Source organism: Drosophila sechellia, chromosome X (genome assembly GCF_004382195.2).
Source record: "Drosophila sechellia strain sech25 chromosome X, ASM438219v1, whole genome shotgun sequence".
NCBI lineage: Eukaryota > Metazoa > Arthropoda > Insecta > Diptera > Drosophilidae > Drosophila > Drosophila sechellia.
In genome coordinates this window covers 5,280,653-5,307,623 of record NC_045954.1, presented here as the reverse complement: position 1 = coordinate 5,307,623, position 26,971 = coordinate 5,280,653, and the positions used below count along the sequence as shown (strand labels likewise).

General features: G+C 45.3%; 1 protein-coding gene across 3 annotated transcripts in view; it reads left to right on the top strand.

The window, feature by feature from the left end:
• The first annotated feature begins 1,046 nt into the window (after positions 1 to 1,046).
• The window catches only part of LOC6612398 (diencephalon/mesencephalon homeobox protein 1), a 30,648-nt gene continuing 4,723 nt past the window's right edge, over positions 1,047 to 26,971 (top strand). For 2 of the 3 annotated variants that reach the window (XM_002036871.2, XM_032726135.1), the window contains exons 1-3: positions 1,047 to 1,979; positions 7,658 to 7,702; positions 13,938 to 14,158. In XM_002036871.2, coding sequence (XP_002036907.2) covers positions 1,379 to 1,979; positions 7,658 to 7,702; positions 13,938 to 14,158 — 867 coding nt within the window. In that variant the 5' untranslated portion in view covers positions 1,047 to 1,378. Of the gene's footprint in view, positions 1,980 to 7,657; positions 7,703 to 13,729; positions 14,159 to 26,971 lie in introns of those variants that run through there. The other variant, XM_032726136.1, reaches the window with a different exon arrangement.

Here is a 26,971-nt window from a genome sequence, read left to right as displayed (position 1 = left end):
GAATTTCGGGACAACAACTGCCATGGAAGGCCGAGTTCCCCGAGAACAATAACCCACATAGTACGACCCCAAAATCTCTTGAAATCCTGCAATACTGCGCAGCAAGGACTCTCCCACTAGCACACACATACACACGCTCACACACAGGACGTGGTGTAAATGCTAATTTACGCATTTCAATAGTAGAAGTTTTTGGCGAAAATTTTAATTAGACTGCTTTTTTTTGGGAAGGGAAAGGCATTGTTAGGCGGCCGACAAGTGAGTAGTTTCTACAGCTGGAAACCGAATGGTGGCTCGTTTTTTGGGCCATAAATTGGCGTCCTTCATTGAACGGAGAGCGGTTGGAGTTCCGAGTTCGAGTTCGGGTCTGCGAAATAGTTGTTTTTTTGCGCCTTTTTTGCGCCACCCCACCCCTGTTGACCATGCCCTCTCCCACTCTGGCGCTCTCTGGCTCTCTTTCACTCACACAAAATGGGCGCCGCACACTGTGGCAATCGGGCACTAATACTACGACAAGCAGCGCACCAACACTAATGCGTTTCGGCCCGAACTGGAAGTTCGCGGGAAGACTGGAAGGTTTCGCGTGTGCGAGAAGAGCACGACTAGCTGGTGCTTGGAAGGCGCTTGCTGCTCTCCTCACTCTCACGGCGAATGGATGTTGCACATGCGCCATGTTGCCGAGGGGAAGGCCCACATGCTGCTGACTCGCTCGCACTCGCTGAGCGGCGAAGAGTGCGGCTAGCGTGCGACAGAGACCGCCCCTGAATATTTACCGTTGCCGGGCAGCGCAGTCGACGCGAGCGGCGCTGCCGGCGCGCTGCCTTTGCCGCCGTTGCCGCCGTTACTGCTGTTGCTGCTGCTGCTGTTGGTGTTGCTGCTGCTGCTGCAGATGTTGCTGCTGCGCTTGCCATGCGATTTGAGGTCCTCGGAAGAGCAAAGCTCCGCTGGCCGTTTACCGTTTGTTAGCTGAATGCCTCCTTGGCCAAATCCAAAGCGAAATGCAAAGCCAAGTCGAAAGCCAACCACCAGCAGCAACATAACGGCAGCAACAGCACGACAGCAACAGCAACAGCAAACAGAAACAGCAACTGCGACGACAAAACTCCTAGTGCACATTAACGCAGGCAACAGTTTAACGTGGAAATTATTGCGAATTTGTTGTGTGTTTTTCTGCGACGCGTGCCAGCGCAAAAAAATCTCAAAACCTCCATTCGCAAAACCTCCTACGCAAGACTCGCGTAGTCTTACAAAATTGCAAAACTTACCATTGGTTTTTTTTTTTGGTTTGGTTTTTCAATTGGGGTTGCATGATGTTTTCAAACGCGTTGTTTTGACAACGGCAATATCTAGACATAGATCGAAATATTAGCAAACGAAAATGCCGCAGCGCTCGCCCTTTGCCATTCAGGAGCTGCTGGGCTTGGCGGTGGCGGCGGCCACAGAAGCACCAACCGATCTGACGACAACTGCCGGTGCAACGATGGCAAAAGAGCGCCAAACGCCAACGCCGCCAAAGACAACAAATGCCACAATGGCAACAGCAGCAACATCATCAGTATCAGCAGCAACACCAACAAATGCGGCCGAAGGCAATTTAACGAGCGGTTCGGAGCCACAGCAGCAGCCGCAGCAGCAGCAACAAGAGCAGCAGCACCACCAGCCGCAACAGCAGCAGCAGCCGCACCACCATCAGTACAGGGAGCACCACCAAATGACCATGGCGGCAGCCTCGCGAATGGCCTACTTCAATGCCCATGCGGCGGTGGCAGCGGCCTTTATGCCGCACCAACTGGCCGCGGCGGTGCACCACCATCATCAGCATCAGCATCAGCATCAGCATCAGCATCAGCATCAGCACCAGCACCACCCACACCACCACCCGCACCACCCACACGGAGCCGTTGGGGGGCCACCGCCGCCGCCGCCGATGCAGCACCACCACCCCCACCATCCGCACCACCCGCTGCTGCACGCGCAGGGTAAGCCACTGTCCCCGCCAGCGAACCACTCAAATTGCAGTCAATTGCAGTTAGCAAATAACAGATCTTTATTTAATTTATGCATATACTAAACATGGGAAAGTTGAAAAGTGGCTTAGCTAACATATATATCGCTATAGCGATTTGAGAATTCTTTTGTTCGATGTGTGCCATGCACATTTACACTGACAATCAAAGCTTAAACGCAATTAGCAATCGCAACTGGTTTTGTCACCTGCCAGACACACCAACACAGGCGCACATGCACATGCATAGATACAGATTCTAATTCAGATACAGATACATTCGATTCACACGCACACACAGTGGGGCGAATCGGTGTCTGGAGTGCCGCTTAGTTAGCATAAAAAAGGAATTAATCAGTGGTCCATCGTCCGCCAAATCAGCTTTGGCCCCACTGCAAACGACACACCGCCCGCATCCGATCCACCACTCCAGCTATCCGGCAATCCGCCAATCCGCCTCCGAAGCCACTCCAATCCAAAGCACCAGCACTCAAGTTGAGCTGCTAATTGCACTGTGTGTGTGTGAGTGTTTGTGTGGTGCACCCTGGTTAGAACATAGCAAAAACTGGGATACACAATAGTTGCAATAGCTAGTTTTCATATTGTTTAAATAAAATTCTAGAATCAGTGGAAATTTGAATCAATTTATAATAAGCTCGGTATGCTTTTCGAGTCGGTTTTGGGCGCTTTGGTGCCACTGTAGGTGTGCCTTTGTTTGGCGATCAGCACAGGCAATGACACACGCACACTGCAAGAAAATCCCACACACTAGCAGCGAACTTGGGTCGACCTGCTGTCTCTCGATTCAAAGCTCATTTGCAAGTGGCAATATCATCCGAAGTCGGAGCGATGACAGTGAAGGCAGATAAACAAAAAGGCATGAAAAGCCGTGCAGGGATTGATACACGGTAAACAAAAAACTAGGAGTTAGTTAATAGTTTGTTAGTAAGTAACTCTAAATTGTTATATTTCTCAATTCATTTGGGAACTATATCTTGGATGCCATTAATGGAAGAATCACACAAATTTTCTTTCACTGTGAAAAGTGCGAGACCCTCCGATAATCTTGCAGATTCAAGTGGCAGCTGTTATTATTGTTATTATTATTTTAATTAGCGTTGAAATATCATCGTCATCACCGATTTCCATTGCTCTGCACTGATTCACTGTGCCAATTTCACTGCGCACTCACTCAACATATGTACATACATATGTATGTAGATATACATACGAGTATATCGAATCTGATTTCTTGATTTCAAATCTGTTTACCCCTACACTTCCGGACCCTTTTCAGGGTTTTATTATTTATTTATTGATTTCGCATGTTGCGGGGCTTTCTTTTTGGCTCGCTCTTTCTGCGTTATTTTAATTACAATACTCCTATCCGTTTATCGCCCATTTCCACAGCTTCGTCGTAATTTGCGTTTAATAAATGTGGGAAAGAGCACTTGGGCGCTGCTAAATAGTTATGGGTAGTATGGGCTAGCAAACTGGGATTACATTTTAAACTATATCCAATTAGTTAAGGTTATATAAATAGTGCTCATTAGTTAAATTACAATAAACAGTGCTAGTTGATCTGCGATGGAAGAGAAAGTGGGTTGCCTCTGCTTAAAGTTTATACTCTAGGGTATGCAATACTCATTAGTTAAGGTATAATAGTACAATAGTTGTCCTGCAATGAAAGAGCATGTGGTCTGCCTCTGCTAAAAGTTAATAATTTAGTAAATTATATTTTAGGGTATGCAATAGTCGTGCTCATAAGTTTACTCCCTATTTTCTTAGCACTTCGTTCTGTTATGTTAAGCGTTGCTTTCTGCTTTTCATTCGCGTCATCCTATTTAATTTTGCATATTTCCAACTCGCTCCCCATGTTGTCGTACGAATATTTCGGGTATCCGTTGTTGATTTTATACCCATTTGCGTGGCCAGCTCGTCAATTAAAAAATCGCATCAGGTTTGGTCGGAGCTCGGTCGGATTTCTGGCGGATTTCGGACGGATTTCCTGTCCAGAGCTGAGTACTTGGCGCCTTCCATTAAGTGCCTTTGATCTTTTACCAGAAGGGAAACCCAAATCGGAAAATTGGTTGCCCAACGACAATAAGAAAAGCGCTTTTTCTTCGCCCCTCCCGCCGCCACACATTTAATTGACAATTTTCACTTTGGCTCCGCGCGTCGCTTTGTTGTGACAGTCGTTTTGATGTGTTTGAACACCCCCCCCCCCCCCCCACACACACACACACATACAGACACACACAGATTCAACATTTTACGTGTATTGGTGCACTTGTGCTGCAAAGATTTCGGCAATTTACTCGCCTCTCGAAATTAACCATTTAGGATTTTGCACTTTTCAGCAATGCCAAAAATGTATACAGATAATAAGTAACTAACTTAAAAAAGTTAGACAGCTTGCGATGCAGATTGATGCACTGCTTACTCACTAGATATTACGTTCAAATGCGGCTACAGTACTATCACGATTTCCTTATCATTGATTAGCCCATAAGGGTGCACAGCAGTATTGCACTTATTGCATGCAGTTATCGTTTCCAGTGGCAACGGAAGTGTTGCAATCACTGACTCCAGAACTGCTAATTGCTGGCTGTCAGTCTGCCGAGAACTGTGGGCATCTCCATCCAACAGCCAGATATCCGTATGTGCCGCCCTTTGATATTTGAGCCACTTTGCTAATAGCCAGCCCCATTGTATATGTATGTACATCTATATTGTATATGTATAGGTGCATGTGCATGTGTGTCTCCTTGGCTGATAAAAATATTCTTAATTGTAGAAACTACCTCGGACATTGTGTGCGGTCGTCTTTTGACTTTGCTTTGATTTTGCGTTGACGTAAATTAGAAAAGCGAACGGTTGAAGAATGTGGGAGAAGTTCGGAAAAGTGTCGACAAACGCCCTTCGTTTTTTGAGTATTCCTCACTTTTTCGTTCTTTTTTTCTTTTTTTTCTTTCACATTTTGTGCATACATTTTTTGAGCGTTCCCCACCCTGCTGCTTAACCCCTTGACGCCCCACACCTTCTGCATTCTGCATTGTCCGAGGTGTGAAAATGTTCGGCGTCAGCGTTCCACGAGTGCAGTTATTGTTTCAGTTGTTGTTGCCTGCACTTTACCGCCTCCCCGCCAAACGCCACTTATTTCCTTCGCATTCTTGTTTTTGGCACTTTGTCACACTTTTTCGCTTTGATTTTTTGCGAATTTAAAAGTCAATTAAAGCAACTTGACGAACGAAGTGCCGAGTGCCACTCAAGGGTTAATTTGTCCGTGCCAGTGTGAGTGTGAGTGCGAATGAGTGTGAGTGTGAGTGTGAGTGCAAGGGGTGAGCCTGCGAGTGTGTGGGTGTGGGTGCCAGTTGATTCACATCGAACGGAATTAGCCGCAATAATTTCGAATTTTCTCAAACGGAACGCCATGCAATTCATTCACGATAATCACAAATTACACTCGCAATAAATGCGATAACTATGCTGGTGAATATTAGTATAATATTATATAGACTTAAGTTAGCAACCATATGAAAACCGCATGGAAATGAAAGCATAGTCGCACGATAATTTACCAAAATTCGAGTGTATATAGCAGCCACACTCATACTCGAATCCAGTTGCCCAGTGTATTCGCATTCGTATTCATGTATTCATAAGCTGGATTTTGTGCCCCGTCACATGGCAATCAGAGCCGGGCAATTCGTGCCCCAAAAGCTCAACTCACTTTGACTGCACAGCCAGCGAGTTGCAGGGGCGCCAATTTGGGGGGTTTTGTGGGGCAATCGCGACCCCCTTGGGTGGACGCCACTGCACTGCGCTAATTTTATAACGCAAATAAACACGATTTGGCACTGGAGTTGCCTCGGCGGCCGCTTTGCTTCTTCAGCGGCTCGAAAGTGGGATTCCGGTACGGATTTGGATTTGAAGTTGGATTTCGATTTGAATTCGAATTCGAGCTCGGAATGTGGCTGCTTTCACTGTCCAACGGCAGCAAGTCCAATTCGAACACGGCAACAATCAACAAACTACTACAACTGCTAATTATTCATGGCATGGCCATCTATCTGGCTATTTGGAGTGGCTACTCAGCACTTTTTCGTCTGGAAATTGTTTCAATTGTGGCCACGAAGTGATTCACCTGGGGTACACAAAAAGCGATCTGTGATCACTTGCTTTCGAGCTAATTGTGCTTACAGCATTTATTTCAACTTTTTGCAATTCATATTTGATAGCATTTCTATAGCATTTAATTCATTTAACAAATTCATTTGTTTATTGAAACTGCTCGTTTTTCGCATTAATTAATTCACTTGATTTTCACTCACGACGCCCGAGTATACATACACTCCGAGTTGGACACCGAATCGGCTACTTTGCATCATGACCTCCGGCGGATTGCGGCGGATGCTCACGACCCACACGCTCCACGATCGCCTTGTGCGGTCCGCCGTTGGCTCCCTCCGATTGCCTGGATTCCCTGGTATTTTCCCATATTTTTCCCATATTTACCCCAAGTTCGCCGTTTGCTTGGCGACCCATATCAGCTATTGTCGGGCGTTAATCAGTTTTTAAATACTTCGTCACTTGCAGTTTCCCACTTCTTTTTTTTTATTTTTTCATTTCTGCCTCGTTTTTGTTTCAGCAATTCTTTCGAGCAGTAATATCGAATTTCATCGGCAACTGGTATTTCTGAACTGGTAGAGAGCTAATAAATGCGGCTTTATTGTCGACATAATAATCACCATCAGCATCACCATCATCGTTATTATTGTTGGCATATGTCGAGGTCTCGAGCGCTCATTGTGTTCTCGATTGCGATTGCGAATGCGTCACCGTAAAAAACAATTGACGTATTCAGTTAGCGTCCCAATTTCAGTTCCAAGTTCTCCAGCCACATCCCAATCCCAATCCTTATCCCTATCCCGATTCCGATTCCCCTTCTGGAGCCCCGAAACAAAGCCAAAGCCAAACCAAACCACAACGAACTCGAACGAGACGAACGCCTTGAAACAATGAAACATCGAGCAGAAATTAGCGCGGTTGTCTGTCAAATTTGATTTTGCTTTGATATGTCACTCGCTCGCTGCAAACGCGGGGTGGTGCGGGGTGCGGAGGTGGCTGGGTCCAGAGGGGTTGGCAGGGCCAGATAGGGGTTAAGACTGCAAGGAGTGCCTGCCTCGTTTTCGACATCGAGGTCGCCGATTTTCATTTGTGAATGCCAGCGGCACAAAGAGAAAATTCAGCAAGTTCTGAGCAATCAAAACTTGAGGTTTCAATTTTCAATATTGATTTCAAATTGATTGCCTTGGTATATGCTAGGTAATAAATAGTGCTATCATTCAAGGCATTTCTTATTATATTTTTGTGATTTCGTCAAGTTTTTTCTTCGGTGAATTTGCAAATGCCATGTGCTTGCAACGCTCCGCTTCTCAATTTTTTAAGTGTTAATTCGCAGGCCCTTGTCGGGCCAATAAATGCAAAAATACCAACGCGACTGCTGCATGTACAGTACGTACTCGCTTTGAAGGATATCGCCATGAACGATATAGAAAGTTGATTTAAAGTCAAGGGAAACATGTTACTTATATTGAAATAAATGCATTATATTATATTACTTACTTGTGATTTTGTGTCTCATTGCAGGATTTCCGCAGCTCAAAAGCTTCGCCGCCGGAACTTGTTTGCCTGGTAAGTTCACATGCTTAATTGCTATAACCCGGGTATAATCGAATTCGGGGGAAGCCTAAAGGTAGGCCATATATCCTGGACTCCTCGGACTGCAATCCCTCTTGCGCAATTCCCTCTAAAAAAAGCTGAATATCCTTTTGACCAACAGAGGGCGTCAGACTCGCGCTTCGTCCTAATTAATGGGCATTCCTGCGCTTCAATTTGACTCATGGATGCCGCCGCCTTTAGCTTCTGCGGCCTGGGGGCGTGGCCAAGTACAGAGGGCAGGGGCAAAGGGGCAAAGAGAACAGAGGGCAAAGGGTGAAGCGCAAATTTCACATGTCGCGCACATAAATTCTCCAAATTGCTAATAAAATAAACAATTTAGCTAACGAAAAAACGAGGAAAACACATACGCACACACACGCACACACACACACACATGTGAGAGACAAAAGTCAAATAATGAAATTTCCATTTTCATTTTGTTGCATTCGTAACGGGCAATAAATATTTTCAACATACGCTTTTATACGCAATTTGCACGCGCATACATCTCTCCTCGCCTCCTTGCCACCTCACACGTCCTGTCCTCCTGTCACCCCTCTCTCTCACTCACTCTCTCCCTCTCTCTTTCGCACCCAGCTCGTGCGGTCTCTTTCCACCTTAACCCTTTCGCACACGAACACAAATACAAATGCAGGGGGAATCCCAGAACAAAAGGCGAAAGAAATGCGAAGCGCACACATAAACTTGTCTAATAAGAAAGGATCTGGAAACTGGTTCAAAGGATGGGACAAGCGGAAGGGGTTCCAATAGATGGCAAGTCGCTGAAAGTTCGCACATCAGCACCATACCATTGATTCGATCAAACCAACAAATTTTGGAAATATATATATATCCTTTCAATATGCAGTTTAAACTGCTCTTAAATTGTTTTTAAAGCCAAATCCTGAAGTGGAAGTCTGAGTCTTGGCTTAAATGTAAGAGACATCCTATGATTGTTTTATCCTACGCCCTTCTTGGGGGCTCTTAACTCTTTCTTGCCAAGATCTTGGGCCTACTTAATTGCCCTTTTGTCGCTGTTGTTGCTGCTCCTGAAGTTGAATGATGTTGAAGTTGATGTTGCTTTCACTGCTGCTGTTGCATGTTGCTACTGCTGCTGCTGTTGCATGCTGCTGCTGACGATGTTGCTGCCGTGTAGTGGGCTCTTCTAAGACTCTAATCTCTGACTGGGCCAGGCAACACGAACTTGGCCACTTGGCCGCGCATTCTTTCCATTCTGTTTTTATGGGCGAAGTGCCCTGCTTAAGTCTTCCACTCGACGCCTGCATTCTTCCAGAGGAAAAGCGGTCGGCAGGGCGGGGGAAAATACGGAGGGGGAAGTAGGCGAGGGGGCAGGCACTTTTGAGCCATTTGCTGCGAGCAGATTGCAAGACAAGATTACACAAAAGCCAAAGGAAGAAGCGAAGAAGCCGAGAGACTGACAAGTAGGGCAATTTGCCTTGAAAAATGGGAGCTTGGATGGAAAAGTGGGGAAGTGGAGAGGCGGGGAAGTGGCGAAGTGGGGAAGTGGCAAGTGGCAAGTGGAAAGCGGGGGCTGTTGCACCATCGTGTTGCACTTGTCATGGCTAAGATTTTAATTGGCATTTTTTCCCCCCTCGTGGCATTGCCTTACCCCCAGAATCCTTTCTTTCGAGCGTGTCTAAGTTTTATTTGCTGGCCATGTCGAAAGCAAAGACCCCCCGAGAAAATTCTACGGCTTAATTGAAACACGCAAGACAAACAAAAAACCAACACACACACGGACAGCACACACATAGCACACATGTGTGAAGCGAAACCAATCGCAATTCACATCGCACCAGTTGACTGAATACGTGAATATGTCAGGGTGATAAAACGCGCAAGATGGGCTAACACATGTACATGAGGTGGCTTCTGTTGGGTTCGGTTCGGTTCGGTTTGGTTTGGTTTGGGTGGGGTTGTCAAAGGGTTAAGACTCAGCCGGTGAACAAAGTGAATTAGTCACAGGATCGATGAAGATATCTGCAACACCGGAAAATAGCTAGTCAATTGTACGAAACAGGTTGTAACCTGAATAGCTTTATGCCGCGAGATATTGTTGATTTTCGATACTTTCCAATAATACTACCTAATTATTTGCTTCTATATATCTTATATATCTATATGCTCCTAAAATTTCCTATGCAAATTTGAGCAAACGGACTTTGTCCAGCATTTACTCCGAAAACTCGCTCTAACATTGTCCGGCATTCGTGGCCGTCTAATTGCTCCTGTCTGCGTTCCTCTGCTCCCTCCGCCCCTCTGCGACCCTTGGTGCCATCTCTTTTTGCCCGGCAAGTGCCGTCTCTCTCTCGTTGCCGTCGGCCTGCCGTATGCCCCCGCTTTCTGTGCCTGTTCCTCGTAATTTGCGCACTCAATGGAAAATTGTTAATTAGATTCCTTGCTTGTCGAGTGACTGCTGGCTTCTTCGGCACTGCATTGTTTCGCCCAGCAGTGGGAAAATCCACCCACTGGGCATCCTCAATCCCACCCATTTAAAGGCAGGCGAACTGACGGTAGTTACCCCCCTTTTGGGCGGCAGCGTTTTAGCCAGCTTTGTGTCAAAGTTGGTTAACGTGACTGCTGCTGCCAGCAGCACCTCTGTGCTGGCCCCGTTTTTCAAAGTGTTGCCGCTTTGGCTAAAGTAATCGAAAACAGGTGTAAAAGTATCTGAAATTATGCATCTGCGTATTTGTATAACTAGTTTCTAAATAACTTAATTATATTTCTGCAAAATATTAAAGTAATTATTAAGTTAAACTAAATATAAGATATGCTCTGTAAAATTAGTATAAAAATTGGCTTTGAAATAGCCAAGTTGACAGCCTCACAGCCTCTTAACCCTTTACTCGTTTTTGGGCACACTTTGGCCCACCTTTCGTTTCCTTTCCGCTTCGCCAACGAACTTTAAGTGCAAAACGCTTTTCCTCCGCCGCCAGCAGCAGCAACAACAATAAACAGTAACAAGAATATGGAAAAACAGTAGTTACAACAGCAGCAACCACACTGCCACTAAAAACTTTTCGCTCTTTCACTTTTTTATTTTTGCTGGCTAAAGAAATCTTGGCGCGTTAACAAAGTGCAGGAAATTCAGCGGATGTGAAAACTTAGATGTGGGTTAATAGAGTTACTATTTGCATTATTTGGCGTACAATGGTAATGCGATATTCTTGGAAAATCAAACTGAATTAAGGGGAAAGCAATTAGAAGAGAACTCATGCGAATGTGCAATGATAATGGGTTGTATTTGCTAGCATTGCATGTTATGTGATCTAATTAGAAGACATTTATGTTACCTGTTTAATAAATGGAATGATAATGATTACGCTGATGATGAAGATCAAGGGACTTTCTATGCGCAGAGGCAGCTGGAAATTAACCCGACGGCATCAAAAAGCAAGTTACCAAAGCTGTTAATTGGAGCATTTACTGGTCCACTCACCGTAGCCTCTTTCTGATTTTTAACGTTTGTGGCTTCTGTTTGATTCCTCAAGCAAATAATTCAATTTCATTTCTAATTAGTACGAAAAAAGCGTACGAAAATAAGCGAATATCCGAATGGCAGTTCACAGGACACCCACACTCACACTGCCACACAAATGCACACACACATAGATCCACACACATGCACAAAAACGCAGCCACTTTGGGTGCTAATGCAAATTGCGAAATGCCCCTTCAACGATGACGTCGACGCCGCTGCCTCTGCCACCGCCTCTGTCGGCGTCGACTGCGCAGCTCCGTCGCTGCCGCGTTGCCAACAACTCAGCCACTTTATTAGCGTATTTTGCCATGCAACTGTTTATGCGACACACACATGCGGCACACACACGCACACACACGCAACCGCTGCGCACCAACACAGCGACGAGGAATTAGTCATTTTGTTGGTTACTTGATGCATGGCGCGGAAATGGGGAAAGTGCGCGGGAAAGTGGGCGGAATTGGGCGGAAGAAGCAGGAGCAGGGCGGGTGCAAAGGAAAAGCCACACCGGAAACAATAATGGCATGGCTTTCGATGTCACTAAAATCATTACGATTACAAAAGTGTCAAAAAGTATGCAGCAATAATATATTCATTACCTTATTTTAATAATTAAGAAAAATGCAATGGCATGTTAAAAATCGTAGTTCTAATGAAAATGAGCACACTTTTCTTCCAGTAAGTTTAGCTAGCCAACCAGGCAGCTCGCAAAATGAACAAGTCAGAGAAACGCCGTGGAATGGAACGGAAAGGGAAATGGGGATAGAGATGGTGAAATTTCGGCCGAAAGTCACCACACCTCCCCCACCTCCTTTAGAAGCGACAACATTTTTTATGCGCTTTTGAGCAAATTAGATTTCCTAATTAAATTTTCTAGTGAAATGCGCATAAATTTCATAAAACTCACTTGCCACGCAAGAAAGAGAAGGCGCGACTTTCTTTGTGCGGGCAGGCGAGTGGGCGAGAGAGAGAGGGCGAGAAAAAGCCCAGCGGTAGCGAGAGAGATGGAAGTATGTTGTCGCCTTTCATTTGGATGGCGACATTTTTTTGCTCTGGCATTTTTCCCAGCTGACGTCGCCGACATCCTTTCGTGCTTCATCCTTCGTCGTCGTCTGCTTAAAGTAATTAACTAAGAAAATTTTAATTGCTAATATGTTGTGATGCATGTGTGTGTGTGCATGTCGGCATGCGGGGTTTTCCAGTCAGAGCGTGCGTGCGTGTGTGTGTGTGTGTACGTACATGAGCTCATTAAAAGCGAGCAAGAAATTCGACGTTGCCTACTTTTGTGCGCTTCCAAATTAACTGATTTCCGACATTTGTCTAGGATAAACATAGATATATAGGGATATTCAGAATTATTAAAGCTAATTATCCAGTAATTTAAAAATTTTTTAATTATGTTTATTGACGAGCAGGTGCTGCTGATCAATTAAAAACTGACCGTGAAACACACACCCATTATTGCGAGTGCCCTCGAATCGATTTCCTTGCCCGAACGGCCACAATAATTAAATTTCCCTCAACAGCCTTGAATTCTTCTAGTGAATTGCATTTTTGCGCGGTAATTCAAGATGCAATTTTCAGCATTCATTACACGCATTTTCACCAGCAGCACCGCAGATATTTTTCACGCACATTTAGTGGGAAAAACGGGCGGGAAGTGCAATGTTAATGGGGATGGGAATGAGAATGGGAATTGGATGGGTATGGGTATGGGAATGGGTATGAGGATGAGGCTTCACTGGAACAACTCGTCAGCCGCCACAACAGTCTGCTTCAACTTCATTCTTCATATCGAATTTCAATGCGAAATGTTTTTTTCCCTGCTTTTTTTGTTTTTCTTCTCCTTTTGCTGGCTGCACGAATGCGCCGCTGGTCGTGTGTGTTTTGTTTTCCATACTTTCCAAACTGCGGAGTGGTCCAGACCACTCGATCACCGAGTCACTGTGCATTTATGTTTTCCGGGTGCTTCGGGCTCCAAGTTCAACTTGGCCAAAACAAGGCTGCTTGGCAGCCCTCGAAGCACTCGGTTTCTCAATCCGCGCCAAGTGGCTTCGATACCCAGACATCGGCTCATCCTCAATCCTCAGACTCGTCAGCGTCCTCAACTCAGCGGCAGGTCGCTCAACTTTGTGTGGATTATCGATGGTTATACATTGATTTTATCGCTTGGTAAATACATATAATACAATTCGGATACTTAACTGCGGTATTTAAGTCCACATCTTTTTTTCCACTGTGAAAAAACTCCACTGCCACTGCCACTCATCGAAAACTCAAATCGCGCCTGTCAGCGGCTGTCAGCTCCTTCCTTCGATCCCAATCCGAATAGGGATCCCCAGCCAGTGTCAGTGTCCTCCTTCGACGCTTTCACTTTTTACCCCGCTTTTCGCAGCCTTCTCAAGTGGGATTTTCCTTGGAACAAAAGATGATGTGTGTGACAACCCCCCAAAAAAGAAAAAAAAAAAACACAGATAACCAGCAGACAAGTGGGAAACTAGATACAATTATTAAATATTAAAATAACAAACCACTAAAACCACTTCAAGTCGCGCTTCAGCGCCACATGTTTTCCGGCATCGGGTCGTGGGATTCTCGTCAACTAATTTGACAAGAGTATATTAAGATTTTCCAAAAATAAAACCGAAGAGCAGATTGTTTTGGAGAAAGTGAAAAAACGAATTCTTATTCAACGACTCATTGCAGGATCGCTGGCGCCCAAGGACTTCGGCATGGAGGGCTTGAATGGCTTCGGAGTTGGACCGAACAGCAAAAAGAAGAAAAAGAAGCGACGACACAGCCGCACCATATTCACCAGCTACCAACTGGAGAAACTGGAGGAGGCCTTCAAGGAAGCCCATTATCCCGATGTCTATGCCCGCGAAATGCTGTCGCTGAAGACGGAGCTGCCCGAGGATCGCATACAGGTGAGTCAGCAGCGGCATCGCTTGCCCAGGTAATCCGATATGCTGGCATTGTATCGCGTCCGATAATATAGTCCTTCCACTCCATGCCCATGCTCGTCGCATTATTCCCCTAATGAATTAACAAACTAATTACATCCGCCGCGAAGGTGTTTGCTGTTGGCAAAACAGAAAGGCGGCCAAGCAATTTGCATTTCCTTTTGTCTTTTCAAAATATGCTTCTTGCTCATACGCTTGTTTGGATGTCTCCGTCCTGATTTTTCACACCTCCTTCAGTTTCTGTGTGTGCAGCGTCATCACGGCAATCAGGAGGGGAACCTCAAGTGCAGCTCCTCCGACGGGGGTTCTCCACTTCTTTACTCTACATATACCCAAGGGTATAGTTGGCCTGGTTCAAAGCCCATAAGCCACTGGTGTACAAGGTTATCGATCGATCTTGCTGTATAGCAATCGATAGTATTTCGATAGTTTACATTTTGTTGCTTAATATTTAAGTGTAAGACTAGTCACAACTTCATTGTGATATGTGCATGGATAGAAGTGTGCACAGCTTTGCGAACAACGCAAAATCCGGAAATCATTTAACGCCCGCTTCACGCTGGGCAAGCGAGACGGCGATTGGGTGTGAGGGAGACGGCTGGCAGCGAGGTGTGGGGAAAAAACGTAGAAATTTTCAGCAAAGTTTGCGAATTTATAATTAAGCATTTTAATGGCCGTTATTGTTCTAAGTCCCCAGCCTGCGCGAGCGAGCGAGCGAGACGGGCACACTGTCTGTATGTGTGCGTGCATCGACTGAGCTTCAGTTGAGCCAAATTGCCACCCTTAAAAGGCAAACCCCAAAAGGACTAAGAGTGTATGCGTGTGTGTGTGTGTTTAATTAGCACACAAAAAAAGAGTAATTATGGCGCGATTTCTTGGCGAATTTGCCCTTTTTTAACCACTCACCTCGCTCACTCAATTGCTTTAAGTTCGGGATCGTCGAACGGATGGGTTGGAAATCGGTCGGATTGCTAATGGCAGACTCTTCACGGTTCCGGGCCATTAAATATTAGCGAAAAGCTATCGTTCTGGCTTCTCAGAAAACAAGTGTATTTCAAGGGCAGAAAGTGTTAACAGTGAATGAAAATTTAAAAAGTGCCATTGTCAACATCTAAATTAAATCGTACTAATAATAGAGAATGTGCAAACGTAATTATTATGATCGCTGCCAATTAAAATATATCGCTGGCACACATTAACCCACTGATGCCCCTGTCCCATTATCCGCATATCGACTGGCATTTCAACATTTCAACTGGCATGCTGCTGTTGAAATTGATGTTCGAGTGTGTAAAATTGTCCAATTATAGACTTTCGAGAAGGACACCCACACCCACACGCACACTAGAACTGTGCATGTATGTATGTATGTATATATGTAGAGCACTTTGAAGGAGCTTCGGCTTTGGCTTTGGGATTGGGATTGGGTCCTCGGGATCGAGATTGCTTGGGGGCACATGAAGCGTTGCTAAAAGCGAGTCCAATTAGTAGCATTACTACTAACACTTCAATTCTGGCCACTGGAGCGCTCCGACCCCCCGCCTCCCCGCCTCTGGCCACACCACTTTGGGGTTTTCCGTCTCTCTCCAACTTGGCAATAACGGCAATAGTCAACAAGAACAACAAGGAGTCAGGAGCGAAGGACAACTGGAGTGAAGCAATGGCGCCAAAGCACGGCCATTTTGTGTGCACAGCTGGGAAAATGGGTGGAAACTCCAAGGAGAGGGGCATGTTGGTGGGGAAGGAGAGGGAAACCCAGAAGGGGGTGTGGGCGGCACGCTAGTTGTACACCAGTTTGTGGCAGGAGTGGCAGGAGCGTAAATTTGCATTTAACGTTGTTTGCGGTGCCCACAAATGGAGTCTATCCTTGTCTGTCCCTCTCGCTCTCACTCTCTCCACAGCCCCATCCCCATCCCCAGTGTGTGAGCCTGTGTGTGTGCGTGTGAGTGAGTATGTGTGCGTGTGTGCAGGGGGCAAGGACTCAACAGTTAGACGGCCAAAAAATACTGGGGAAGACCGAAACAACCGCAAAACGATGCACAAGTACAAGAATGATGAGGGAAGTCAGCCACACAGAGAGAAAATATCGCATTTTCTAACAAATAAGTTGGGAAATCACCAACTGAGGCGAAAAGTATGAAGTGAAAAGGAAACTATCTGTCGAATTCAAAACTTACACCTCCTGGTATTTTTCCAGTGCAACGAACTCACACAGACAGTGTGTCATTGAAACTAACGGCACTATTTGAACCGAAAAAGCTTTAGAATTTTACTCTAGCGTGATGACAGCAGCGGCGCCCGAAAAACTAACATCACATACATAAACAAACATAAACCTACATCCTTACAGGGCGCACACCCACACATGTGAAGCTTCTATCTTCCACACACGCACAAACACACACACACACACATGCAAAGTTGGCTCGTCGAATGCGTTGCATATTTTCAGGCACTTAAGCTATTTTCATGAAGTGCACACACACACACACACACAGGCACACATGCAGATTACCCTGAACCACGCCCACTTCTGCGCCCCTTAACCCCACAATGCCCACCTTAACCCTGCCCGGCGAAAAAGGAAACTACGGCTACAAGTACACACTCCGTATTGATTTTAATTGAAAAATTGTTAATTTTCCATGCCAGTAGCAGCAGCTCCGACTGCCACGCCCACCCCTATTCCACCGCCCACTTTTTCCAGGCTTTCACCCCCGAACTTTGCCTCAACTTTTCCTCGTTCGCAGCAAAGAGAGACGAACTTGAAGTGAACTTTTTGTGCTGCCAATTTTCGAGGTATGTGTGTGTGTGTGCGTAAGTGTTTGGCCTTGTGTTAGTGAGTGTCTGTGCTGGCATGTGTGCGAGTGTGTGTGCGTGTGCATTGCTGATTCTGCTGTGTTTTGTGTCTGGGTAATTACACGTTTCTGTGTGAATAAATTTCCAACCCCGCAAGAATTTCGAGGCGGAATTACACATTCGCTTTTTGAGTTGACTTTGAAAGCCCTTGATGGGTTTTTGCCGCCTTATTGGAACGAACCTATAGTCGTTCGGATGCCAGCTGACGGATTTCGGATCGAGCAACCATGCATAATTGGCAGCACATTCTAGCCTCGATTTTTCTCCAAGTGTTCGATGGAAAGTCCGCTTAGTGTGGGCATGTCTTGGAAGTTCTACGAAACTAATTTACTGAAGTGTCGACGCTTCCAAGTGAAGAATGTCTGAATAGAGAGGGCCGCCGAATGGAAATGGATGCGAATGCGAGTCGGGTCGCAACCTTGTGGATTGTGGAGTCATTGGAGTAGCCACAGTCCTCCGATTGGCACACACACACATACAGTCTTGAAGCCTGGGAACCCGAAAAAGTGGGGCCCAAAGTGCTGGCAACTCGGCAGACTTGTGGCAGACAGGTCGACTGGCCGTTGCTGCCACTTGACGCAATACCGTCCGCGTTGCCGGCGATCGAGATGCCCAACCAGATCTGGCGAAAGATCAACAAAAGTAGCCAAATCTACAGCAAATGTATATCAATAAATGCTACTGGTTCTTTAATAGCTAAATTTCTTGGTTTTCTGTGAAACTACAATACATATGTATGTGCTGAAATGAATTGTTTCATAATTTATAAAACCCTATTATATAGAATAGAATTTAAAAATCCTAAACTGGCTTTAAAAATCTGTCTCGGCAACTCTGATTACCTACCTCAGCTCTCATTTGGCTGCATTCTTCGTTCTTCATTATTCAGTCCCCGTTCGCCAGTCTTCGCTGGCGATTCGCGCCTCTTTCTCATGATCTTCATTTTGTTGACTCTATGCCGAGTACCAATTCGTTTAAAATGGTATCAGTTCCAAGAAAAATATTATTTTTTCATAATTTCTGAAGTGCCTTAATCTGTTGCCTGCAGTTCGATGTGCATAATCACGACGATCGGCCGAGTACCCAGTTCTCGATTCCGTGGATTCTGGATTCTGGTCCGGATTGGTTTGGCTGTCTTGAGTGAAAACAGGCGGTCTGGAGATGAGTTGGTGAGTTGGTGCATTGGATCTTGGATCGCGGTGCCCGTGGCCCCTTAACCCTCGACGGCCGGCGGGGTGTTGACGTGCCCCGCCGCACAAAATGAAACGTCAATTTCAAGAGTTTTTCCTGGTAATAATTAGTAGCTGAGGTGGGCATTTAAATACTCGTCGTCTTCCATTTTTTCTCCAGCGATTCTCCCCCAGACCATCGGCATATTCCGCGTATTCGTGTACAAAAATACTCGCCCAGCAGCCGAATAATAATGCATATAATTGCATTTTAAGTAGTTGCTGCCTGGAGTATTGTGTTACCTTCGAGCTCATGTCAACCCTGACATCGTGTTTGCGTATGCCCGGTATTCTTTTTTCTTCTTTTTATATATATTTTTTATATTATTTCTTCTTTATTTCTTGTGGCCCTCGAAAGGGAGGAGGGGTGAGTGGATTTTAATTTTCCACACTCGAGGTTTCCAGGAAAATGCAACGGAAACGCAGCCAGCAAGTGGGTGGCGAAGGCAGCGAAAGAGTGACCTATTAAAGGGGTTTCTGCTGCTTAGGATTAAATATTCATATTTGTGTAAAATTAATAAGAGTACGCGCGCCAATCAATTAGTACTCATACTATGCCAGCAAACAATTGATAAACGGCTGGTAATCCCAGGATAACTCCACGGGGTTTGTGTGTGTCCTTCTGAGGGTTTGTATTTCTTTTTTCTTTGGTTTGCTGTTTGCTGGGCTCCGGAACATCACATTGCCCACACCCTTGCCCTAAAGTCAATGGCAACAATGTGCCATTGTGGTTAGTCCGAAGTTCCTGGCGAATGCGCGGATTCCCTTGGGAGGACCAACATTTCCGGGGTGGGTCCTCAAATCCTGAGAGCAAGTGCGTAGCAAGTTCCCGCGATTTCGGATGGACAGCGGATGATGAGGCTGCGATGACACGTGTAAGTGCAGCCACATTGTCGCAATTACACTTATTTCTGTGTCGGCTGGTGCGGGGCCCTTTCGCTTTGTTTGTTGTTTATTCCGGGCGGTGCCCCACCCACCGAACACCACCCACGGCGCGAAAACGTGACCTTCGCCGGTTTTCCCACTTCAACGGCGGATGGTAATGATTCGTCTTGCACGCACACACCATTACCATCCTGATTACCATTACCATCCGCATTATAGATATCATCGAACTTATTAGTGCGATGAGCACGCTGCTCGCTCATTTGTCCAGCCTCCGAAAAGCCCGGGTTTTCCAACCCATTCAACCGGTAGTTGAATCCACTGGATCTTCTAATTGGCCCTTCTGCATGGGGCACTAACTAATTGGGTAACTAATTTTCTAGTTTACGCAAGTACATATATGGATAAGTTAGGTATGTGTGTTAAAACTATACAAGTTATAGTTCCTACAAAGTGAAACAAATTGATTTTATCTCGAGCCCAATTGAATCACCAACTTAAACGGGTGAGGGATAATTGAAACACCTCTTCACATCAACTGCCCAGCTGAAGCCAAATCAAAACTCATTCAACAATTAGGCGCAGTCCAACGATTTTCTGGAGCTGTCATCGACCTAAGTAGACCAGTTGGATCCCAAAAAAAAACCAAACCAACAACAACCCAATCCAAATCCAAATCCAAATAAAAATCCAAGGAAGAGGGCAATCTGTTGGAGCTCTCGATCGCCTCGATTGAATGAGGCCTATTATCGCGTTTTGAAAGGCGTAATTATCGCATGACAATTCAAACGGAATGTGTTAACTCGCATTTGTATTTACTCAATAAACATTATCGTCGATCGTCCAGATTGGGCAACCAGTCTAATTTCCAGCTCCCACACATAAAACTCGTTATTACAGTCCGATTGGACTCATCGAGAGGTAAATATATATGTACATATATATGTTTATATAAATGAGGAAAGAGTGAGTGTGAGAAAGAAACTGCTGTTTGTACTTTGAAAAATTAGTCATTTGGAAATTGTTTTCATTTGCGGGGATTTCCTGTTTGTTGCCACTAAGTAAGGTGGGAATATCTAACAAAGGCAAATTTCTGGCTTTCTTTTTGTAGTTGTTTGGTAATGAATACCTCTTAAATAACTAAGATACTTAATATTCGAACTTCTAACATAAATATTCCAATAATTTTTCGAACATCTCACGTTGCCAAAGGTGCGCAACTTCCCCGCGAAGACCCCAAAGAAAGGGGAGGCAGTACGAATCGTAATTGACGGCTCTATAAATACCCACAGGCGAAATCCATAAACGAACAGTTGCCATATGAGGTTGAGCCACTCGGCAGTGCATTCAACTCGAAAAAAACGGGCGAAAAAAGGGTAAAAAACGGCGTAACTCAGGTGGAAAGAGCGGCGATGGTGTGAGTCACGAGGCCTGGTCACACTAATCACCATCGTAGATTGCCCTGATCACTCTAATTCCGCAACTATGGCAAATTTTGGTTAATTTGCGCTTCGGCTGAAATGCCTTTCACTTTTTTTCTTCTCATTTGCAGCATTGTCTGGGGACCGAACAAAGGGCACTAAAAATGGGGAGTGAAGGGGAAGACAAATATAATTAAAAAGGTGTTATTATATTTTCACGCCTCGACTGCGCGGAAAAGTTAACAGACTTAGTCCGACGGGGCAGCGAGTGGTTAAAGTTAAACAAAAAACGTCAACGACTCCTACGACTTATTTGCAGAATCATCAAATTAAAGGTTTGATGTTGATTTCAACAAGCCCCACAGCACGAGGATGAAGACGACGTTGCATATGCCACAACTCCGTGTCTACATATGTACAAATATATGTATGTATATGTATATATCTCGTACTTATATGATGAGAAACTGAACAGTCATGGCCTGCAACTGGGCCCCCTTGCGATCGAGTGTCTGTATAATTTTTGTTCGTTTTCTCGAATTGGCTGTCATAAGTTTTGAGTAGAAAATTGGTGTGCAACAGGCAACAACAAATCCGATTTCATCTGGCAGAGCAAACAATAATGTTGTTGCTCTGGCTGGCAAAGGATTTCTGGGTTTCTTGATTGCGATAATGAGTTATACTTAATTTCCACGCACCGAAACGTACCGCTGGCCACTTGAGAATCCCTGCCAAATGAAAGGCCAGGAGATGTAAAGGTTGGGATGTCTTGATTGAGAGTGTCGAATTGATGGATTTCAGTATCAGAACTACGAGAAGCTAACAAGTTTGCTTTTCATCTAGATTGTTTGGCTAACTCGAAATTAGTGTTCCACATTGGTTCTGCCGTGCTATGCCCACACCTGAACTCAGAAAGGAGCCAACTAATTTGCTTCCTGCCGCCGCTCAGTCCATTTGTTAGAAAAGCAAAGCGAAGTTTTGACACTTTCATTGTTTGCAGTCCAGTAGTCGAAAAGCTACCAAAAATAAAGGGTTGCTACCTGGCCGGAAAATTAGGCGCGGCTCTGTGCAATTAGGGCAAATAGTTTTCCCGGACCTTCAGAAGGTTCGTTGCGAAGCCTTGATTGATGGTCATTCCACAATCCACAACTGGTTGCCATTGACTGATGTTGGTCCGAAGGACTTGCTCCCGCTGATGACATTTTCCACTAATCCGCACTTTCATCTCCTTTGCCAGCGAATATTTTCCAATTTTCCATTTTTCCAAGCCGGCAATGAGAATGAAAATGAGAATGAGAATGAAACTGAAACGAAATCCAAACACAATTGACAATATTAATCGCGTTTCACGCTAATTTGCAACAACAAGTGGCTTAAACGGCAAAATATTTTACAATTCGAGCTTCGTGTGCCCCTGGAGACTGGCGACCGGCAAACAAAAAACACTTGCCGAGCTCGAGGTTTTGAGAAAATTAATTTTATAGATTGAAAACATGCCCATGCCCTGTTCAGCGCTCCCGAGGGGTGTAAAATGCGACAGGGGCGGGCGAAAACGGGGGCAATGAGCCACGTCATCCCCCGACTTATCAACTTGCCAACTTAACAACTTACCAGTTTACCACCTTTCCACGTAATTGAGGAATTGTCGGCGAATTATGGTCGCATAATGGACGTGGACATGGACTTGTGGGTCTGCGCAGCATGATCCAGACTATTTATATGGCCATGGCGCAACTTAACCCGCACAAGTTGTGCACTTTATCAACTGTTGCAATTCGGGGGGGGCGTGGCGCCACGCGGCGATTCCTTCTGCCGATGACACTCCAATTGGTTTGACGCAATGCAAAATAAATTCACAAAAAAAAATTACTAGAGCCACTGAGCATAGGCGAACACGGACTGCGCTGCAGCTCGTTTGCAGGGCATATTAACACTCTATATGCGAATAATTTTTCAAGGTGACTTACGCGTGCATTAGAATATAATATTAAATAATCTGAAAGACAACAATTGTGCGCAATTCTAGAACGTAGCTAAGAGATATGGTATCTACAGGGTACAGAGCCAGGCGATTTGTGGGGTTTCCTCTGGGTGGTGAGTGGTTGGTTGGGTGCGTGATGTGTGCGCCAAAACAACAAATAACATGGTTGGTGTGGAGGTGGGGAGTGGGCGTTGGGGGTCTTCAGCGGTGGGCGTGACTGCCACGATTCAACTTTGGTTTGGCACTCGCAAATCAGACAATTTGTATCCAGCGGCGAATATAATTGAAAAATGATTGGTTTACCATTAATGAAAATGATGATGACAACGGCAACAACAACAACAACAGCAGCAGCAGCAACAACAGCGACTGCTGTCATCGACAGACACCTGCAGTTGCGTCTTCGATTGTTGGGTCAATCGGCCATCGAGCGCCTTGATTATCGAGATGGCAGCGATAATGACGACGATAATCGCGATAATAGCGATAAAGTACCCGTTGACTGGCAGCAATGTGCGAATTTAATGCGCGTTGAATAGATGTTGAGTGAATGCTGGAATGCATTATATTCATATATCATCACATTAGCCAGTAGAGTAATACTCGTATTGTATATATGATTTGGGAATTTCACAGCCAAACAAATCAAGCTCGGGGCAACTTTAAGGCAAAGGAGAGAAAAAATGCCGAGCAAAAAGGGAAACGAAATGGAAAAGGAAGTGGAACGGCTAACCCGCTCGGTCGCCTCGTAATCTGTGTCACAGGACTCGGTCGCATTGCCGCACGTTCGGCGAGGAATTCCTATTTTGAGGAACTCGAGGAACGCGGGACTTATTAACATTAAATCGCCGGCAGCTGCCTGTCGCCGCAAATTGGAAATTCCATCATTAATTGTAATAAGATTATTAGTTCCCCGATCGAGTGATTCGGCCGAGGGGGGCGGGTTTATATTTCCCAGTATCCCGACACTTTGAAGTCAAGTCCAATCAGCCGGCCGCAAACTTCGCCTTACCGGGAACCGGGAACCCACGCTTAATGATTGCGGTCGCCGGTCGTGTGAATTCAGGACTCGTCCTGCAGTTACCTACTTAGTAGTTCTCGCTCACCCCGAAACAAGTCGAGCCGAGACCAGGAGCCCTCAATCTCCGAAACCACCACCCATTGCCAGCGATTTCCCTGACAACGACGCTCGAGTAAATCCAATAAGCATAAGTGTGCACCAAAATCCCGAGAGAGCCGAGGCCATTGAGTGCGAAATGAATGAAATTAGCGCGCGTTAATCATAAACAAACGAGCGAATAAGGGCTTTTCCGGGGCAAGCGGGGCGATTTCCATCCTCCCCCACAGCAGCAACCCTTTGTCCGCTCGGAAGTCGAAGGGAAGTGAATATACAATATAAAAAAAAATAAGAACCAAAGACTGGAAAACAAACAAACAAATTGCTACAGTTCTCACAACGAAGGGCAACCTGCTGCGTGGCCACGCGTTCCACGTGCACTTGCCAATTTGCGATGATGATAACTACTCAACTGGGAAACCGAAGCTTGTGGCAGCACGTTTTTGGTTCACTTTCGGATGCGAATCCTGCGGCAGAGATTTATGGCTATTTTTAATGGCAAGTTTGCCCTAAATGACAACACAACGTTCGGAAAAGCAACTAGCAACTAAACACAAACAAAAAATGTATATTGAATAGCAATAGCAGTAAGTTCAATGGGGATTTTCCAATTAAAACAACCACTCGATGGGCAAGCGACTAAACTGGCCGGATTACTTAATGCATACCCTAATTGTTTCGTAATTGTTTGAGTCGAGTTTTGGCATTGCACCACCCACAAAACGCCCCCGTCGGAAAGCCCAGAGATCGGCTAACGTAATTAGAAAATCGGTTCATTAATCATTAGGCATTTAAAACATCGTTTGGACGTAATTAATAGTTCGGCGGCAATGGCAATTCCACAGACAGCTCAATGTCGAGTAAAGGTCATTAACAAGAGTCCGACTCACATGTGCACTTTTCCACTGGACCTCGTTTCCCTTTTACCCCTTTTTTTCGAACACCAAAGTCAAGCCTTTAGTTCCGTTTGCGCAAATTAATACTCGACTTACGGAACGAGATGAAACCAAAAAATCATTTCGCATTTACATTTCTTAATCCGGATCCGGATATGGAAAACTGAAAAGTCCGCTGTCCCGCCCCTTCGTTTCAGCGAGCTTTCGGCCTTCTTTTGAGCGAAAAAGTTCGCGAGCGTTAAACTCATATGAAAGTTGGAAATTGAAGTTCCAGCGAAAAAAGTGGAAAGATGCTAGAGACAAAGGCGCTGAAAAGCGGTAAAAACTGGGGAAAAACTCAAAGGACTCCGCGGATACTCTGCCAATATATAGCGCAAATATTGAATATAGAATATTGTACGTTATTTTGTGTGAATAAGCAAGTTGTACTGTTTCTATATATTTATATGCTATATATCTAACGAAAGTGAGTTTCAAACTTTGTCTGAAAGCTGAAGTACCCGTTTTGCTCGAAGTTTTAAAACCAAATTCCGCGAATGTCAATTGAATATTGCATATAAACTGCGGACTGTCGTTATAGAATTTCCACACGCCTCGCCGGTCTGACTGACTCGCAACCACTTGGCAGTAGTAGTAGTAGTCGCTCCACATCCACCCACATCCACATCCACCCAGAGCCACCCATGGATGCTCCAGCGAAGCACCCGTAAGCCACCCAACCACTCAGTCGTTCGAGTTGATGAAGTAAACCAATAAAGGCCGCACACGAACTCAAAGGCAAATTCCCGCCCGAATGCAGGGCAAAATCGAATGCACAGGTGCACATGTCACCTGAAAAGGACGACGAGTCCTGCGACCCGTTGCATATGCAATTTGCAATTCGCAATTTTGCAGCCCCAGTGAGCAAATATTCGCCACCCACAAGCCAGCAATCCGCATCCATAATACCCGGGCACAGGTAGCCTGAAAATCCCTTTTCATTTTGATTTCGATAGGTGGGCAGGCGTAGGCCCAACCCATTGAGAATCTTTGATTGGTTACCAATATTTTAATTATGCCGACAACGGCCAGCAGGCCTGTCCTTTTGACCTTTTGTGCGCGTCCAGTGGACCATTGGAGTTTTGGCAAATTGGTTTGACAATTTGACAATTCATCATTGGAAAAAGTGGTTGCTGTGCTTCCAGTGCCATGCAGGTACATTGACATGCTCCACAAACAGAAACTGCAAAATGGAAAGCATAAATGAATTAAATATAAACATGGATCCACAGTTAAGTGCTCCCATACAGGATCCCCGAGGAATCACTTTTGCCATCGGTCAAATTCGGTTGGGCAGCCAGCAGAATGTTCGATAAATCAAAAGCCATTTCCACCAACCGGACAAAGCGGACAAGGGGGCGTGGCCCCTTCGGTTGCGCCCCATAAAAATGTCCTTCGAACTATTTACCCCTTCCTGGCCATCGCCCCCTTCCCCAATCCCCGCCAGCCGCCGCCCCTCCAAGGATAATAATAAATTTTCAATCAGCAAATTGATGTCGTGATTCGCAGCGTATTGGAATCGAAGTTGAGACGGGAATGGTCAAGTAATCATTTAGCGGCAGATTGTCCAAGCTGTTATCTATATTAAAGTGGTTGGCATTATCTGCTCCCTGATTATTCGATTATATATCATTGTTTGGTGGATGTTTTGCGTTCGCATCAATTGATTAAAATTGCGATTAGGGCTTTCGCAGTGCCTAATCGATTCGGAGTTGATTTCCTGCAAGTAGATGGGATTCTATCGCATTTTACCATTTATGTTTTAAATATTTACTAATTTAAAATACCACTTGGAACAATTATATATTATTCGCTTATTGCGTTGCTGTTTACAGCTGTTAGTTGGATTTTCCACGCCGCCTTTGTAGGCCCCAGCAAATCGACTTGGTGGCGCATTTCCGTTTTGGAAATTTATGCCATTTCCCTCTTTGATTTCCGCACTCAAAGAGCCCTACCGAAACTGCCGGCCACGCTTTTCCGGTCGCCACTCCGGTATCATAATGACTGAATGATTGGGTCTGTATCTGGATCTGTAGCTGGAGCTGGAGCTGGATCTGGATGATGGGATGTTGATGTTGCCGGGCCTCCAAATTGCAAAATGATATAATTCAATGAGAGTTGATTAAATTATCAGACGAGCCACTGGCCTCCGGACCTGCAACTTGCTGTCGTGCTTCCATGTTGCTGCCTGTGTGCCTTGTTGATGAAATTTTCCGCTCCTTTGGCAGAGGCTTTCGTATCTGTGTGCCTCCGTATCCGTGTGTGTGTGTGTGCGTATTGTTTACACCCGGGCGTGCCACTGTGTGTGTGCTGCCATTTATTATTGCAAAATGCTGCTGGAGCCGCTGCT